This window comes from Euleptes europaea, chromosome 6, assembly GCF_029931775.1.
Source record: "Euleptes europaea isolate rEulEur1 chromosome 6, rEulEur1.hap1, whole genome shotgun sequence".
Classification (NCBI taxonomy): Eukaryota; Metazoa; Chordata; class Lepidosauria; order Squamata; family Sphaerodactylidae; genus Euleptes; species Euleptes europaea.
The window spans coordinates 48,306,276-48,325,312 of NC_079317.1; the positions used below are offsets into that span (position 1 = coordinate 48,306,276).

General features: G+C 41.2%; 2 protein-coding genes across 2 annotated transcripts in view; one reads left to right on the forward strand and one right to left on the reverse strand.

Annotated features, from left to right (window-relative positions):
- RYR3 (ryanodine receptor 3) overlaps positions 1 to 2,343 on the forward strand; it is a 336,967-nt gene extending 334,624 nt beyond the window's left edge. The window contains exons 102-103 of the mRNA XM_056852142.1: positions 703 to 754; positions 2,232 to 2,343. Coding sequence (XP_056708120.1) covers positions 703 to 754; positions 2,232 to 2,327 — 148 coding nt within the window. The 3' untranslated portion in view covers positions 2,328 to 2,343. The remainder of the gene's footprint in view (positions 1 to 702; positions 755 to 2,231) is intronic.
- A 1,175-nt stretch (positions 2,344 to 3,518) lies between these two features.
- Positions 3,519 to 19,037, reverse strand: part of AVEN (apoptosis and caspase activation inhibitor) — a 156,506-nt gene continuing 140,987 nt past the window's right edge. Inside the window, exons 3-6 of the mRNA XM_056851763.1 lie at positions 18,023 to 18,093; positions 12,569 to 12,664; positions 9,471 to 9,831; positions 3,519 to 3,746 (exon numbers count right to left, since the gene is read on the reverse strand). Of these exons, the coding sequence (XP_056707741.1) occupies positions 3,637 to 3,746; positions 9,471 to 9,831; positions 12,569 to 12,664; positions 18,023 to 18,093 (638 nt within the window). The 3' untranslated portion in view covers positions 3,519 to 3,636. The remainder of the gene's footprint in view (positions 3,747 to 9,470; positions 9,832 to 12,568; positions 12,665 to 18,022; positions 18,094 to 19,037) is intronic.

Sequence of the window (19,037 nt, forward strand, 5' to 3'; positions counted from 1 at the left end):
TACAGGGGTATTATAGTATTGGCCATTTTGTTTTCAATCCCTTTCCTGCAGCACACTGGGTTGACACTTTCATTGAGCTATCTACTACAATCCCAAGGTTTCTTCCCCCTTGCTCTCAGCGAGTTCAGACCCCTTTATCATGTACTTGAAGTTAAGATTTTTTGTTTCAGTGTGCCCTGCCTTACACTTACCTACGCTGAACTGGAGCTCTTCACAGTTAGCCTTGGTTTTCACCATCCCGAATAATTGTGTGTCATCTGCAAACTTTGGAACTACACTGTTCACCCCCAGTTCCAGATCATTTAGGAACAAATTCAATAGCACTGGATTACTTCCTTCCATTGAGAGAACTGTTCACTTATTCCTGCTTTTTGCTTCCTGTCATGTAACCAGCTTTTAATCTATAAGAGGACCTGTCCTCTTATTCCATGACAGTTAAACTTACTCAGGAGTCTATTGGTGATGTACCTCGTCAAAGGGCCTTTTGAAAGAGCAGGTATATAATGTCTATCAGGTCACCATTTTTTTTTAAAAAAAGAGAATAATTTGTATCATTTAGTTTTTTCTTTGCCTCTTGGTGATTGTGGCTCCATGACCCTGCATGCAAAGAACATAGTCATAAGGATTTTTTTTACACTAAATCAATGTTGTCATGCAATAGAATTCTGCAGTTGAAACACGGTGTTCATGTAATTTTTTCAGATTTTTTCTGATGTACCTAATTAATAAGGATGAAACAGAACACACTGGACAGGTAAGTAATCTCTGTGTCTATGTGCATTTATTTAAAGGGTTTATATTTGCCTTTCTGATATACAAATAGCACACCAAGAGGCTCGCAGCATGAAATTATAAACTGATTTCAGAAATCTAAAAGATCTTAAACAATAGCCAGTGACAGAATAAAAACAGCAAAGGCTTAAAAATACCAGAGCTAAAGAAGCCACCAGTAGAATCTGCAGAATAAAACAGCTTCAGAGAATAAAAGCAGCAAATGTTTTCTATAATAGAAGTATTTTCAGATGTTTTTGGAAAGCCAAGAGAAAGGGGCTTGACAGATCTCCTGGAGGATACTTTGGAGGTCCATGGTTGAAAGGACCCCTTGTCCTGCATACTCAATGGGCTCACCTCTGTTGAGCAGAGACACAGAGCAGGGCATCAGCAGCCACTTGTAGATCACAGGCAGAGTCCTTATATTTTGATCCTAAGCTATTCAGGGCATGAAAACTTAAAACCAGCACTTTGAATTGAACCCAGAAACTAAATGGCAGCCAGTGCAGCTGACAACACTGGAGCAATATGGTTTCTGATTAGAGCCCTTCCATCCATTTTCTGGTTCTGTTGAAGTTTTTGGGCATTTTTAAAAGGTTCATGTTGCAATAATGTGACCTGGCTGTTACCAAGGCATGATGACTGTGTCCAGATCAGCTCTTTCTGGGAACAGCTACTGCTGGCAAACAGCATGCCTGGATAATTTGCTTTTGAAGCAGCAGAGCTGGGTCTATAATTACACCAAGACAATGAACCTGGTCCTGTAGGTAGAAATACAATTCCATCCAAAGCTAAGTTGTAATCCTGGATCAACTGTGCCTCCAACCAACTGTATATCTGTATTGTCTGGATTAAGTTTGTTAGTTTGCCCACATCTAATTGTTTATTGCTTCCAAACCTTATTTCGACCACCTCTCTAAAATTAATTGGGAGGAAGAGAGAATTGTGTTGTCAGCATCTTAACACTAAATCTCTGGATAGCATCTATATGAAAAAGTACAGGAGATGAGATGGGACTGCGTGGAACTCTATAGACAAATGGCTGTGGGGTAGAACAGCAGTCCCCCAACACTCCCTACGAACTGTCTGGTGGGAATGACCTCAGCCATTGCAAATCAGTATTATCTTTAAACCTACCTAGATGATGCAGAAGGCTATCGTGGTTGATGACATCGAAAGCCTCTCAGATCCAAGAGAACTAACAGGGATATTCTCCCCCAGTAAGATGCCTGCTAATGTACTTCCAGCAGGGTGACCAACTACTGCATCTGAACAGGGGTAGAAGCCAGATTAAAATACTACCACTCAGACAAGCAACATTCACTGCCCCCACCTGGGGACAGGGAGAAAGTTTAAATCTGAAGAGTACGCTGAAGGCTTTCTAGAGAAGGTGTCATCACTGCTTCATTCAGAAATTTTAGAATACTTCTTTTTTAAAAATCTCTCTCTCTCAATTTCAGGAGTCCTATGTATGGAAAATGTATCAAGAAAGATGCTGGGATTTCTTCCCAGCTGGAGATTGCTTTCGTAAACAATATGAAGATCAACTTGGATAAACACATCAGCAACAAAGCTATCATACTCAAAACTAAAAAGAAATACAAATCAAGCAATTGCCATTTAATGGTATAATGCAAACATTATATTGCAAATATTATATATGTTTAACTTCTCCATACAATAAACTAACTTGCTTCATTGTAGGTCGATCAGCTGGGCTTTTTGCACCTAGCAAAAAACAGGCCCTTATATTGTCTGATTTTCAATTTTCATATTGGAAAAGGACAAAGAAATATGCTTACCTTAAAGTTTTCAGTTTATTATTCTCGTTCAGGAATAGTTTGTATTATTATTAAACTCAATAAGGCATAATTTATAAATAATGAATACATTAGTAAACCCAGTCATGAAATAAGAGATAGTGGAGCTACAAGGGCTAATATATTGTGTTACATGCACAACATCTGTAACTTAAGAACTTGAACACGGAGTGAACAATGTGTCATTTATTCACATGTTGTGATATTAAACAATATTTCAACCAGCCCTGATATTCCCCATGCCAATTCCTAGTTAATATGGGAAGTTAGAAAGTTTTGCTGAAACACTTTATTGCCCCTGAAATCCTAATTAAGTGCCTTAAATCTTTGCAAAAATAACTATGCAAAAGTGTTTGTTAGCATTTTAGATTGACATTTTTGTTAAATCAGTTGTTGCTTTCCTGTCTAACTGTATGAAATACTTGAAAGGTAGTCACATACTTGTTCCAATAACAGCTTGTTAGATGCAGCTGGTAAAAGAAATATATTGTCTCACAATCTTATAGAAGTAAATTTTAGGCCAAATAATGCTTTATGGTCAACTAGTGGTAAAGTTGCTATGTTTATGCATTTCCCCCCTTCAAATAAGAAGTGCCCATGGCAATAAAGAATTTACAAACCAAATTCCAATTTTGTCATACTTTATTACATTTTGTTAGAAACCACCCTGAAAGCTGTATTTCAAACTACAGAATTAACACACAATTGCGCTTTACAGTTGCACAACAAAAACCAGAACATGTTTTGCTTTTCAGTGTTGGGGTGCAGCCTAAGCCACTGATAAAGCTCTGACTTTTTCTACAAGAATTTCAGATTAATGTAATTACATTTCTTTAGACGTTTTGATACAAATAATTCTCTGCTGAAAACACATATCTTTCCTGGAAATTGTCCACATATGCCTTTCAAAATGTCATGCAATATAATTAGAAATCAGGATGAAACGGCTACTTAATTTGAATGCTTGTAAATGGATATTTCATATGCAGCCATTACTATCTTAATTCATTTTTCAGTTACTAGTATTACAGCCAAAACACAGGCCTTAGGAAATCATGCTGTCCAACCAGTCTTCAAGATCTTCCTCGGTAATACTTTTGGATACAACTTGCTGCTGTTGAGATACTGTACTTTTTGCTCCAGTCTTGTCAACCTCTAAAAACATTGGAAACAAATTACAAAATATTGTTGAAACCCCCAACTCTGCAGATGACAAAACAAGAAAAGCAGCTTTCTGACAGTGATACAGACATGCCTGACAACCAATGAGAAAACAGACACTCTGACCTCTAAGGGAGAGCTGGTGGCCTGCTTTGAGTTCTGAAAAGCATCAGCTACAAACTGTAAAGAGAGCCAGCGTGGTATAGTGGTTAAGAGAGGCAGACTTTTATCTGGAGAACTGGGTTCAATTCCCCACTCCTCCACATGAAGCTGCTGGATGATCTTGGGCCAGTCACAGTTCTCTCAGAACTCTCTCAGCCCCAATGTGGAGGCAGGCAATAGCAAACCACCTCCCAACATCTCTTGCCTTGAAAACCCTACGGGGTTATCATAAGGCAGCTGTGACTTGACGGCACTTTCCACCACCACCACAAGTTGTAAGCCAACAGCTGCAGGAAGATATAATGAAACAAACCAGTGTCTCCCCATGGGAAAGGTGAAGAGGTTACACTAACAAAACTGAATAGGTTCCTTCTAACTGGTAATTTGTACCACATAAACTCTTGGTATTACAGAAAGTTAGTGATGGGGATATCTGACATTCCCAAGGGTGCAGACCCCATGAGCACTCAGCTTTGTATGGAAGGAAGACCCCCCTACACACACACACACACACACACAGGATTTCACTGGGGTCTCTTCTCAGTTTAGCACACTACCTTTCTGCACTTACAGGAGGAAAAGGATCATGCTGAAAATGTCCTTTATGATTAATTAAAAACAGATAGTACCAATTCTTAATTTGAGAAAATAATGAGAAACTCAGTATGTAGACAAGTGTTTGACTTGATTTACTGGATTTATAGGGCACCCTTTCCTGGCCAAAGCCAGGCTCACAACCTTTTAAAACAAAACCATTCCATAAATTACATAAAATTTACACAATAAAACTAGGCACCCTCAACTACAGCACCAACAATATATCTGTATAACAATAACATAAGCAGCAATGCAGTTATACTATTAGAGGGAACAGCAGAGGTAGATGTGTTGATCTTTTAACTCACATAGACAGCTCACAGGACTACTTCCTCTAGTGAACATTTGGCCACCATGTCGGTTGCTCTGCCAACAGCCAACCAGAAGCTGTGGACAACCTCCCACAAGAAGTATATTTTCTTTACCTAGGCTAAAAGCATCAGTTGTTCTTTTACCATAAAACAATGCTTCCCACTGTTGGTGACATTCAGTCTGAAGACTGCAAGTTAGAAAGTGTGCGCGAGAGAAATGCTGATGCCTCTTCTTACTGCCCTGAAGGCCTCTGTAACAAATACTTGTTTTGCCAGAGCTCCTTTTCCTTTGGTTTCTTGACCTTAAAGCTCAGCTTCGGAAGAACAAAAAGGTTAGGGCAACCATCAACAAAATATCTTTGGCTGCCACTTACATGGCAGACGCTGGCCTGAATTCAGCTGGATTGTCTGTCAAGCACTACCTGCAGGCATCCTAGCCAGGAGGTGCTTCAGGTTCAGGTTCTGGAGCTCTACCCCCCATCAAAGGCATATGTTCCTGCTCTGCCTTATTTAGGGGATACTATTCAAGGATCTTTATGATTACCTGCTCCATGATACAATACATGTATATTAAAAATTTTACTCTTGACCCTTCCAAACCTTCCTTTTAATCTCTCTGACACTTTTACAACTACCAAACCTTTCAGTACTCTGTGACCCATGCCACAACTAAACTCCAACCTTATGGTAGCAAAGATGACAAGAAGGTACAAAGTAAACATGCTCCAGCTCCCTCAGGCCAATGATAAAAACACAACTAGCATGTGCATGGCCTCCTCTTCACAGGGCCAGCAAAAAACTTTGCATTAGAAAGGGAACAGACCTCTGAGATAGATGAGTCCTACACACTAACTCTTGAGGCTGTTATTTGTCAGATTCTCAGGAAATGTGGAACAAGAAATCTGTTCCACAAGAAATCAAGAAATTTCGAGCATAGTGAGGCATGCTGAAAGATCAACACAGAAATACATTAACTGAACAGGACAAGATAAAGAAAAGGTGGGAACAATACAGTGAAGAACTATACAGAAGAGATGGAAGTGGGAACAATACAGTGAAGAACTATACAGAAGAGATGAAAGGATGACAAATCCCTTCCAAGAAGAATCTTCTGAAGAAGAACTTGCAGTTTTAGGAAGTGATGTGCACTGAGAGCAACTGGGAGAAACAAATCACCAGGAGTAGATGGGATATCAATAGAGCTATTTCAAGCCACAAAAACGGAGTCCATCAAAATCTTAACAAGAATATGTAAACAAATAAGGAAAAGAAAACAATGGCTCACAGACTGGAAACTCTTAAGCCACATTCTAATTCTGAAAACAGGAGGCGCCAAAGACTGCAGCAACTATTGGACCATCGCCTTAATTTCTCACATGAGTAAAGCGATTCTCAAAATCTTAGAACAAAGACTGTTACAATATATGGAATGAGAAATGCCAGATGTTCAAGTTGGATTCAGAAAAGGCACTAGAAAGCATACTGCAAATTTACATTGGTTACTGGAGCATATGAGAGAATTTCAGAAGAAAATCAGTTTGAGTTTCTTAGACTACAGCAAAGCTTTTGATATGGAACATGAAAAGCTATGGTTGGTTTTAAAAGAAACAGGTATGACACAACATCTGATTATTTTGATGTGCAACCTATACTCTGGACAAGAGGCTACTGTTAGGACAAAATGGAGAAACAGAATGGTTTCCAGTTGGCAAAGGTGTCAGATAAAGATGTGTTTTACCTCCCTTGCTCTTCAATCTATTTGCAGAACATATCATAAGGAAAGCTGGATTAGATTTAGATGAAAGTGGAGTGAAAATTGGTGGAAGGAACATTAACATTTTGAGATATGCAGATGGCACCTCATTAGGTAAAAGTAGTCCCCCCCTGTGCATGCACCAGGTCATTACTGACCCATGGGGTGACATTACATCACAACGTTTACTAGACAGACTACATTTACTAGGTGGTTTGCCATTGCCTTCCCCAGTAGTCTACACTTTACCCACAGCAAGCTAGGTACTCATTTCCCTGACTTCAGAAGGATGGAAGGCTGAGTCAATCTTGAGCCAGCTACCTGACACTGACTTCTGTCAGGAAACACCTCGTTACTGGCAGAAAATACTAAAGACCTGAAATGACTACTGGTGAAGGTTAAAGCAGAAAGTGTCAAAGAAGTATTACAGCTGACCATCAAGAAAATAACAATAATGACTACTGATGAATTAAACAACTTAACAAATTAAATAAATTTAAACAAATTAAACAATGAATAAACTGAAATTGTTCTAAATTTTCTGTTCCTTGGCTCAGTCATCAACCAAAAGGGAGACTGCAACCAAGAAATCAGAAGGTGGTTGAGATTCGGAAGAGCAACCATGAAGGAGCTAGAAAAGATCCTTAAATGTAAGGATGTGCTACTAGTGATCAAGATAATTCATACTATGGTATTCCCCAATACTATGTATGGGTTGTGAAAATTGGACAATGAAGAAAGCTGACAGGAAGAAAGGTGATTCATTTGAAATGTGGTGTTGGAGGAGAGTTTTACAGATACCATGGAAAACCAAAAAGGCGGGTTCTAAATCACATCTAACCTGAACTCTCCCTTGATGCTAAAATGACCAAACTGAGGCTATTGTACTTTGGTCACATTATGAGAAGACAAAACTCATTGGAAAAGACAATAATGCTCAGTAAAGTGGAAGCTAGCAGGAAAAGAGGAAGATCCAATGTGAGATGGATTGAATCAATAAAGAAGTCATGGCCCTCGGTTTCAAAGACCTGATCAAGGCAGTTAATGATAGGATGTTTTGGAAGACATTCATTCATAGGCTTGCCATAGGTTGGAATAACTTGATGGTACTTAACACACATAAACGGATATGGACCATAAACCAAAAACTGGAGATACTGGAGATGTGTCTTTAAGATGTGTCATCTTCTGCACCCAGTCACATACAATCTCCATGCATCGTTCACGTACTAATTTTTAAAGGTATTCTATTTCTCCCTCTAACATCCACAGGCTTCCCTCACACAATGTAAATGTGTTATGAAAATCTTTAGTCAGTTCTCCGTTTGTGCTGTTATATACCTTTTAGTTCTAGTTCTTTTATTTTAAGGTAACCTTTCTTCTAGGTATTACTAGGGCTAGGAGAGAGTAAAAGAAATAAGCCCTGTCAGTCCAAGCCAATTTATGGATTCTTCAGTGTGGTACAGCGGTTAAGATTGTCAGACTAGTTTCTGGAAGTTGCTGGTTCGAATCTCCACTCGTGCCATGGAAGCTCGCTGGATGACCATAGGCCAGTCACACACTCTCAGCCTAACCTACCTCGCAAGGTTGTTGTTAGGATAAAATGGGGAAAAGGCGAGTGAGGATAAAATGGGGGAAAGGAGAATGAGGTAAGCCCCTTTAGAACTTTTTAACTCAAGATTTGGTGCTGCTTTGTCTCTGCCTTAATCGCTCTCTTTCTCAGAAGAAAGTCTGGGTCTCACTGGATTATTCTTATTTCCAGTTTAGAATGTTTCAAAGCAGAATTCTTTCCTGTTGGTTAATTATGGCAAAATCAATAGAGGCAAAAAAAGGTCTGTATTTCTTCTTCTAAATGGATTTACTGCTGCATTTTGAAAGTCTCTAAGCATTCTGTTGCTCTCCTTCACAGTGTACTCAACTAATAGTGCATCTCTGGGCCCTGCAATTCACAGCATCCTGGAAGGTAGTGTAGACCACAGCTACAGAGACCAAAATATTTCTTTGTGTAACATACTAGTTCTGCAGAACTCACATACTGGCCACCATCCAAACATTTTATCTTGTAAAGTTTATTGATTAGCAGAATTGAAAAACGAGGGTACTTTATGAGCCCCCAGTTTATTAACATGGCTACTTTAAGATTTCTTCTTGACATTTTTTCACTTTCTCTGGCACACTACATCAAATTTATTGGGTGGGCAGGAGTCCCTAACAGCAACTGAGCAAATTCAGAGTCAATTAAAAAAAAAGAAAAAAAATCCCTAAGGATCCATTGCAGGAGAAAATTTCATATAGCATGTGTGCCTAGGAACTGTACAAAGATTATTTCTAAGAAAGGATGGCCAAAAATGAAATGAAACGCTACAAGAGCATTGGCACCGCCTTAGCTACAGCTTTAGAATAAAAAAACTTGGAACATAACAGTAATGAAGACTTGCTGTCCTCCACTGATGATGGTAAGTGGTTTTACCAGGAGTGATGACCCTCCCACAGAGGCCAACCCTGAATACTTTATTGCATCATATTAAAGTGCTCTCCATATCATGTGTCAGCATGCCTCTGGAGACTATGTACAAACTTCAATGGACAGCTTTAGGCTAAGCCGTATACGCTGCCAAATGATGGGCAAGAAATGCCTCCTTAAACTCAAATGTCAGGCTTATGTACAAAACACAAATAACAATTGCTACCTGCAAGCAAGAGACAGAAGAACTAGATATTTCAATATGCAAAGATGTTAGAATCTGCAGAATTGTCAGTGCACAATGCAGCTCAGTACCCTGAAATTCAAAAGGTTATATAACGAAGATAATTGGGCAAGTTCCTGATTAACTGTAAACTAAAGCACCACTACAAAATTGAAAAAAAAAATTCAAATTAACAGAGGGAGCTCACCATTTTCTTCATGAGGCATTTTCAAATCTTCCTTAAACATTTCGCCGTGGGATGTTGCTTCCACCACAGAGATGGCTTCATAATCAACGGGCGCATCCAACTTCAGGAGTAAATCAAGGTCTTTGTCCAATTGATCTGTTCCTTGCTGTGAAACTGAAGGGCCCTTCTGGGGGGCCTCTGAAGAAATAATTTCAAATCCATCTTTATTAGGTCGGATCAAGTGGGCAGCAGACACTGTGGCAGAGCAACTGCTTGGCACGACCGGACTTTGCCCCACCGGCTGCTGTAAATGAGCACCGCTCCTCATGGAGATGTCATGACTTTTCGATTTAATTGTGGGGAGTGTGACAGGCACTGCATCCTATGAGTGTGAGAAAAGCAAATTAGGCAATGGGGAACGCTCTTGAAATGTCCCACAACTACTCACAATGGGAAAGCCGTTTACATGTAAAGAAGGAACAATTTCTCAAAAATTGAGTACGTCATTTGTGCAGCACTGAAATGAAATGTATGCTGCTTGAAGGCATAAGCTGAAAAGAAAAAGTAGTAAGACGCTCATTTAGTACACCCATTCAGTTCGAACCGACTTGATGATTTAAACGTTATAAGAAGTGCCCATTTCTTTTCTCATCTTCTATAATGATGTCCTTTTATGATATGCTTATTTACACTATGTTACTGTTTGCATTCATTGCAGGGGGAAGGGCTTGGATATGTAACATTGTATTTGTGTGTATGTGTTTCCTTCTAAGAAAAGGGTTAAAAACATGAATAAACTTGAAGTAGAGAGAGATGAATCAGAAGAGTTGTAGGTTGGCAGGCTTGTTTTTCCCCAGGGAAGGGCTTAGTCGGTAAAATATTGATGATATTCTTCTTCCCAGGTTGGTCCACATTTAAATCCTATTCGACAACAACGGAATGAAAAGCTTCAGTTTATTAAGCAACAGGGCTGGTGTCAGGGGGTTGGCATGTTCAAAACACCTGCCGAGGCCCATAGCCTGGAAGACCATGGTCTCTCATCTGACAGCAGGAACATAAGGGAGCACCAGAAGAAACAGAGCAGGAGAAGCATGGCCTGTGGACTGCTCCAGCCAGCGCTTCTGAGAAATGGAAGATTGCCCAGAGATTGTGGCAGGGGCTTCTAGGGCAATCTCCCATTTCCCAGTAGGAGGAATGCTGCAGCAATCAGTGTATAACTCTTTAGTGCCATTAGTATGAAGAGAGTGGCACTACATGGGTTCAGTATGATGTTGTAGGGGGTTCACGGGAAAGCTCCTATTTTCCAAAAGGAAGGACACCTGAATAATGTAGCTCTTTTCTCTCTTTTTAGCATTATTAGTGCTGGCGAGGGTCAAAGCAACACCATGGATGTGCTGCTCCTAGGCACCTTTCCCATTGCCTGGGAGATGTGATGGGGTGCTCTTGGACAGCCCGTTAATATTGGCAGCCATCCCTGCTAAACAGTGTAGACCAGGGGTCCCCAACCTTTTTGAGCTTGTGGGCACATCTGGAATTCTGACACCCGATGGTGTGCATAGCAATAGAATGGCTGCCACCAAATGTCTAACGCAGGAGGTGGATGGAGCCAGCCACAAAAGGACTGCCACAGCTTAACTTCAGTAACACAGCGTAGATCAGGGGTGTCAAACATAAGGCCCGAGGGCCGGATCTGGCCCCTTGAGAGCTGTTATCCGGCCCGCGAGCCAGCTGAGGCAGTTACCCCCCTCCCTCAATCTGGGCTGACGAGGTATGGCCTGGCCCAACCAAGTGACATTTATGTTATATCCGGCCCTCTTAACAATTGAGTTCGACACTCCTGGCGTAGATCTTTGTGTTGTGGTGGAAGCTGCTGCCAAAGCAACATTAAAAAAAATCTGCACAGCCAATCAAATATCCAGTAGTCAATCAAAAGTCTTGCTGAGTAAAAGGCCCTATCTGGCCCCACCCATTTCCTAAAAATACTCGGTGGGCGCCAGAAAAGGTGTCAGTGAGCACCATGGCACCCACGGGCACCACGTTGGGGACCCCTGATGTAGACCTTTGGTCACTGATTACCCAGACACTGTCACTATGCAACAACCCAGGTAAGCACACTGCTCAATTCAGGGGCAAAAGAAAAAAAGGGATGTAAATCTACACACTACTGTCTGAATTTCATTGATCTCCTACCTCTAATCATGTGCTGCAGGAGAATATTTACTTTGTAACAGAACCAAATGTCCCTAAAGGTGTTTAAGAAAGCCAGCCAATGCTTCTACGAAATTACAGTAGGAAAAGGAATAATACCCAGTCTTGGCATTTCATTAGTAAAAAAGCATTCCACGTGCAAAACAAATATGAATTTCCCTGCTACATTCACAGAAACACCTTTGAGCTGCACAAAGAAAAAAAGTGAGCAATGTCAGTGTCTGAATCACTTTAGGTGTTCCCACAAGACAGCAAAACGGCTTTTAGTAGTTATCCAGCCTTCCCTTTCCAGTCCAGATTGATTTTTCTAGCTTTTGATGAACTGTAATCTTAGATGACAGCCATCCTTAACTCCTAGCTCTCTTCCTTCTACCTGAATATTTTCTTCTACAGCATCTGAAAAACACACACTTTGTTGTCATGTTGCTGCCTAATATTCTAAACCCTGGGCATAAACAACCATTTGATATATGCCTGACTGGCAGCCCCTGTGCTGAACCAGAGCCACTGTGTAGGATTAATACAAGGAATCCTATATAGGTCAGCAAAAAAGTTAAAATAGAGGAACGGAACCCAACACACATTTCATTTTGACACCGTTCTCCGGTTTCAGTGCTCTGTTCCTAAGAAATAGGAAGGGAGGGGGGGAAACAACCAAATTAGAACAAGCAACTCTTTGGGGATGCTAGCTTTGACCGAGATGAACCCGGCATGCGGAAAACACTTTGTTTAAAGGATGCAACCAAGCATAAGAAGTGCTGACACTTAAGTCCTCCTTTCACAGGCCTCCACCCTTTCAGACCCAATGCAGCATGTATATGCCACAACACAGGCCAATTGCATTACAAGAACATGAGGCTACTTCGGCATAACGTAACTTCCACTGTATTAATGAGCAGGGTGGATATTACCTGCACCAGATCAGCAGCCACATTCAGTTTAAGATGCAGAGGCAGCTCTTCAAATGCTTGGACCAAGGACTGGCAGTTGACATAGAACCCAGGTAACTGAAACAAAATAAACACTCAGTACAGTAGGTTAAACCTGGAAGAAAACTTATCTCAAAAACACCTCGCTTGTCACCAAATGGCTTCTAGTCACTACCACAGAGGCAGTAGAGCCCTGTATGGCCTCCTCCCTCACTAAAGTGAACACATGAACACATGAAACTGCCTTATACTGAATCAGACCCTTGGCCCATCAGAGTCAGTACTCTCTGCTCAGACCGGCAGAGGCTCTCCAGGGTCTCAGGCAGAGGTCTTTCACATCACCTACTTGCCTAGTTCCTTTAACTGGAGCTGCTGGGGATTGAACCTGGGACCTTCTGCATGCCAAGCAGATGCTCTACCACTGAGCCACAGCCCCTGGATTAGGTAGCCCATGAGGCAAGAATTCCAGATTGGAGGATAAGCAAAGCTCTGAAAGAACACCACTGCATGGAAAAACCAAGATCGGGTAAGGTTATTCCTCAGCTTTCTTTGCAACAAGAATTAGAAATCCTGGAATTATCAGAAACAATTCAAGACTAAGAAAGCCACCATAGGAAATGGGCAGATGCATGAAAGCATAAGTTTTAGGACAGGGCCCAAATTTATATTTTCTCTATCAAAATAAATACTACAGGAGCTTCATAGAGCTCAAAGTCTACAGAGCTTAATATTTAGCCTTTGTCATCTGTGCTAACTTGAAGTCTGAAATACCCTTAAGTAGAAATATAATGTAAGGCTACTCATCTCATTGCAATTATATTTTAATATGAGAACTCAGCTTTTCAAATGAATAAATTATATCGTCTACTTCTCATCAAATGACATGTCAAAAGTCTGTGACAAAAGGTATTTGATTGATATGCAGGTGTGTGATAACCACAAAATATTAATCATTTGATTTAAAATGTGGCTGAAGTTCATCCATGACTTGATAGAATAATTTTCAAAATGTCTGAGGCATGCACAGACTTAAACATAGATTTTATGAAAACACAGGAAATTCTCCAACTGTGTGCTGCAGCTAAAGTCCCCAACAATGAACTGGAAGGTCTTATTGAAATTAAGACAAGAATTAAACATTATATCAGATACTGGATTGCAGTAAAAACATCATCCTTGCATCACATTTATTTATTACAAGAGATATGACCCACTTCTCCCAAAATACAGTAAAATCTCATTAAGCCTAGTCCTCAAGAAAATTATTGGAGCTTAGACTCAAATAAAGACCCTTCACAAATAAAGCAGCCTTACAGGCTTTGGGGGAGGGGTGTGGCTCAGTGGTAGAGTATCTACTTGGCATGCAGAAAGTCCAAGGTTCAATCCCCGGCATCTCCAATTAAAGGGACCAGGCAAGGAGGTGATGTGAAAGACCTCTACCTGAGACCCTGGAGAGCCGCTGCCGGTCTGAGTAGACAATACTGACTTTGATAGACCAAGGGTCTGATTCAGTATAAAGCAGCTTCATGTGTTCTTGTGTACCTCTTAAAAACATCTCAAAATGATGTCCTCTGCCCTTCCTCAGGGAGCCTGTTCCACAAAGTGGGAACCATTGTACAGAAAGAATGGGCTCTAGCAGATGCCAAGCAGGCCATCGGATGCTGGGGAACAACTAGACGGTGGTCATCAGAAGAGGGGGAGCCCTTCAGATGTATGGTCCTTGGCCATTCTTTATTACTGCCTAGTATAATTTAGTGTTAGAAAGCTCAACCAAGGAAATTCTAATATCCACCGAGTGGACACAAACATCAGATTGGCACGATAAGGAGTTCAGAGACAGGGGAGCTTTGATCCTTCCTAATCTGCCTCCCCCAAATAGGTTTGCCAGCAAGTGCTGGCTAAATTGGTGTCTGTGCTGGAGCTGGAATTCCTGGAGAATTCAACATCCATGACGAGGTTGTGCTGTGCAGAGCTGCTCAGGATTTCATGATTGCCATAGCAACCATGCGTCTCTCTCAATTAACACACATAGCACGACATATTCTGCATTTGGAAATGGAGGAGTTTAATGTGGTTCTATTGTTCTGGACAAACCAATACAGGATTTTAAACTATGGATAGGGTAGAATCCTTAGATGGTGGGAGAAAGATGGATCTGAACTGTTTTCCACAACTCTGGGGATTCTCCAACTGGCATGGCTGGCAATTGGGAGGCAAAACTTATTGGCCTCTGGAATTGGGAGGCTGTGTGGGTAGTAGATATGACTTGTCCCTAACCACCTTATTCTGCATTCTAAGGGACACAATTCCCCCGGTTCTCTGAATAACTAAGGGATATGAAGTGACTGAGATACTGGCTTGAGCAACAGTGGAGAGAAATTGGAGCTTGTCAAGCTTGGCTGCACTCTTCTTTCTAGAATACTTATTTACCCTCATTCCTTCCCTTGTCTTCCTCTGAGCCAGCATGTCATATTCATGTTCAGTTCACATTCACAGATGCAACACAGTAGGTTACAGTTTGAACAGGTCTGACTTTCCTACTATTTTTCTCTAGGTTAGTACACAGTATCACTCCTGTTGTGTGGCATAATGAAGTTGCGAAAGAATCCATTAAATACTTCTTACTGTTATAAGCACAACTCTCTTTTGACAGTGGCTCTTGTTAAATCACAAGTAAATATGCATTTAGAATGCTGTCATCAAATAATGATGTCCATCTACCCAATGGCTTGGTGAGAATGCAGCATGCAAAATTGTTGCTTCCTGTTGATTTATTCCTTGGAATGTTGTTGACTATTGCTATATTCATGTTGTTACTTCCACAGGGAAGGAAAGACCTAATAAACTTGCACTCATGCCATCTAAGCTAGACAAATACTATGTGAACTACATGTGTCATCCCTTCCTGACTGCCTAGAAAACAGGACTGCATTTAATTTAATTTAATCGAGGTGTCACCTGTATAGTCCCACATGGGAAAGTTGCGAGTTGACTTACCAATCTTAGGACAGCAAGTTCAATACAGACTGTAGGACCACTCTTCCCACCACCAAGTCTCTCATGACATCTATGTCCATGGAGTAGTGCTGTGCAAAGGTACATGAAGATCCTAGTAGCCTTTGAATTAATATGGCAGGCTGGAAGCGTAGTTTTTGGCAACAAAGTATGTTTAGTCAGATTGCCAGGATCCTGCCTAGAGGCAGAGAAATTCTGGCCAGAGTGCATTCTAAAGTGGTGCCTATGAACATTACCTTCTATACAGGTTCTAGTTTGGACTTCTTTGCACTGATCTGTAGGTTCAGTGCTTTGAGCATCCGTAGTATGAGGTGCAAGGTATCACCTCCCCCCTTTCTTGAGTATCTGGAGTGAAATCCCAAGTGCTGATGTTTTGCAGGTACTGTCACAATTGCTATTTGCTGAGGAGGATGTCAACCTCTGCAAGGAGTTCTGGGGAGTTCTGCACGAGAGCAAGATACATCAATTTATTGGGATTCTAATGAGTTGTTCATTATAGATGAGCAAATCTTTGCTGGGGGAATATACAGATGGTTCTGGAATAGCATTGTTGGGTGAGGGTTCAGCGGTGTGGTCAGCGCTGTCTGTCCTCATAAGAAGGTTGATCATAAAGGCCAGATGAAGGATTGGGTTTCCTCATGGGGATCCAGGGGAAGTTCTGGGTCATCTAGAGGATAGTGGCCTCCTTCTGTTTGATTGGACTCAAGGGAAGCACAGGGATCCCAGCTATGGTCATTAGTAGTCACACTGGAACTCTTGGTAGGGGATAGGGATGTTGCAAGACAAAAATCCATTGGATCCGATTTGGGTGGTGGATCCAAATGGTAGCTTGAGGTATTTGGTTGATGACATAGGATAGGAGGTTCTGAGTTTTGTACCTTAGCTTTCGAAACAGAACGGGATAAGTACAGTGAACGACCTGAAGGAGAGGGCATCCTCAGATGGAAACTGCCTCCTTGATCAGTTCCAAAGTTGACTTGCGAGGAATTGAGCCCTCAGGGTGGGAATGGGTGGGTTGGGCAACAACTTTTACTTGGGATGGTTTTCTGGGGGTTTATGTTTATGCTGAGTGGTTCCAAGGAGCTATGCTCCAAAGGCACAGGGGTTGAGCCTGAGGCTTTCCCCATATTTTTCAAAATACCCAAAGTGGCCAGGTGTGGTCTCAGAACTGCTGGAACCAAGGATGATCAGATCAATCTGTTGGCATTAGATGTTGGTGTTGTGCTTGGTTCTTTCTCCTGAGTGATCCTCGAAAAAGCCTTTTCCCAGAGTGCTGCTTTTAGGAGGAAAGCTCTATTGTGCCTTGGTTTGGGAGTAAACTGTGACAAATAGAGCAGTGTGGCACATTGTGCTCTTTGTCAAGGCACATGAGGTCTCTGTGTGGGGGATTTTCAACCCACAGGACCCGCATTTTTTGAAAAAAGCTTTTCACACCATTTTCAGGACATGAGGCTCTATGGAGGCAGGAACGAGGTAGAATTATTGACAGTTTGCACTGGTTGAAGACACAACAGAGCATATAATGGTGAACCTCTCTCAGGGGCAGCAGAACAGAGAACTGAGGGAAGGGCATTCCATCCCCCTTCTTATATTGTGCTGCTAAAGATGGGAAACAGTGTAGGGGAGGGAAACAGAGTGCTCTCAGGTGGTTTTTGAGCTTCAAAAACCTCTCCATGGTAGGCCTGCATATGTGCAGTACCTATGTGGAACCACAGTGATGAAATTTCACTTGTAGCAGGATAGCTGCAGAAACCAACCTCCTGACAAGGAGGCTTTGAGATTATAATATGTCAGTGCTCCAATATTTGGTTGAGTGCCATTACTTTCCAGCACTAGTTTAAGGAAACTATAAAGGCCTAACTTGTATTCTGCTATTATAGTTAATATCAACATACCATGCTGTCATAATTTGCTAAAACAACTTTTAAAAAATTGCAATGTAAAAGAAGAATCTGACTCAAAGTTTTAAAATGACACATGAACCCAATCAGAAGTTTTGTTCCATTCCTCAGTACATAATAGCTATTTTATTCTAGCTTCGTTACTTTAAAACACGACAAAATCCTTTTATAGAGCACTTAAAATAGCCAATTCATTTCACATACATTATCTCCATGAATCTGTTATGGTATGTGATTAACATAATCACATTACTGATAGGGGAGGAGGGGAGGAGAATGAGGCTAAGAGAAATATGGCTTGCCTGAGCCATCTTCTGAGGTCATGCTGAGGTAAGATTTGAATGAAGAACTTTCTGACTCACAGCACTCAATTTTAGCCACTATATTACTTCAGGATTAGGCTGTGTGTTTAAATTGTTACTCAAACTGAGTCCTGGACATTGGACCGACTAGAAAGTGAAAGAAAGATAAACACTGTTCAACCCCTTGCAATAATAATAATGATAATAATTTGTGCTACCTGTTTAGGGCAAAGGTTTTTTGTGATCCACTCCTTTTCTTCCGCAAATCTGAACTGCGTAAAAGAATCGCCTATAACAACAAAGGTAAAAACACACATGTAGCACAGATCTTACAACATTTAATAAATTTTAATGTAACTTAAAACTAAAGTTATATGAATTAATTATTAAAAATAATATAACATAAAACCATCCTTAGTAGTTACACCAAGCTTTTGGAACACCTTTTCTCCAGAATCACACTTAGATCCATATCTTTTGAATCTTCAAAGATTATCCATAGGGTCGCTGACTCTGGGTTGGGAAATACCTGGAGACTTTGGGGGTGGAGCCTGAGGAGGGTGGCGTTTGGGGAGCGGAGGGACTGCAATGGGGTATAATGCCAGAGTCCATGTTCCAAAGCAGCCATTTTCTCCAGGTGAACTGATCTCTGTCACCTAGAGCTCAGCTGTAATAGCGGGAGATCTCCAGCCGCCACCTCAAACACGCTGAGTTATTGTAGGATAAGCTTTCTTTGTTTAGAATCCACTTCATTAGATACATGACTTGAATGCTTGGTGAGAAAATTTATACATGCATAGAGGAAGAAAATCTCTGAACAGCAGGGTGAACAGGCACAAAATTCATGGGGTACAATCTGTGACAATTCTGTGCAAACCTCAAAAGTATATAAGCTAAGCAGAATGAAAGTAATCTCTTCATCTTGAATTTTAGTTTTCACATCAGGGGAATAAAACCTTTTTGAGCCTGTGGGCCTTTCTGAAATCTGGCTCAGCATGGCGGGCGCAGTCACCAAATGGCTGCAAAAAACAGCTGTTGCAGGGGGTGAAGCCAGCCACAAAATGGTTGCTGCAGTTTACCTTCAGTTACACAGTCAAGATCCTTTTGCTGTGGGGGCAGCTGCTGCCAAATCTGCACAGCCAATCAAATCTCTAAAGGCCAATCAGAAGTCTTGCTGGGCAAAGCACCACCTGGCCCCACCCATTTTCTAAAAACACTTGGCGGGGACCAGGA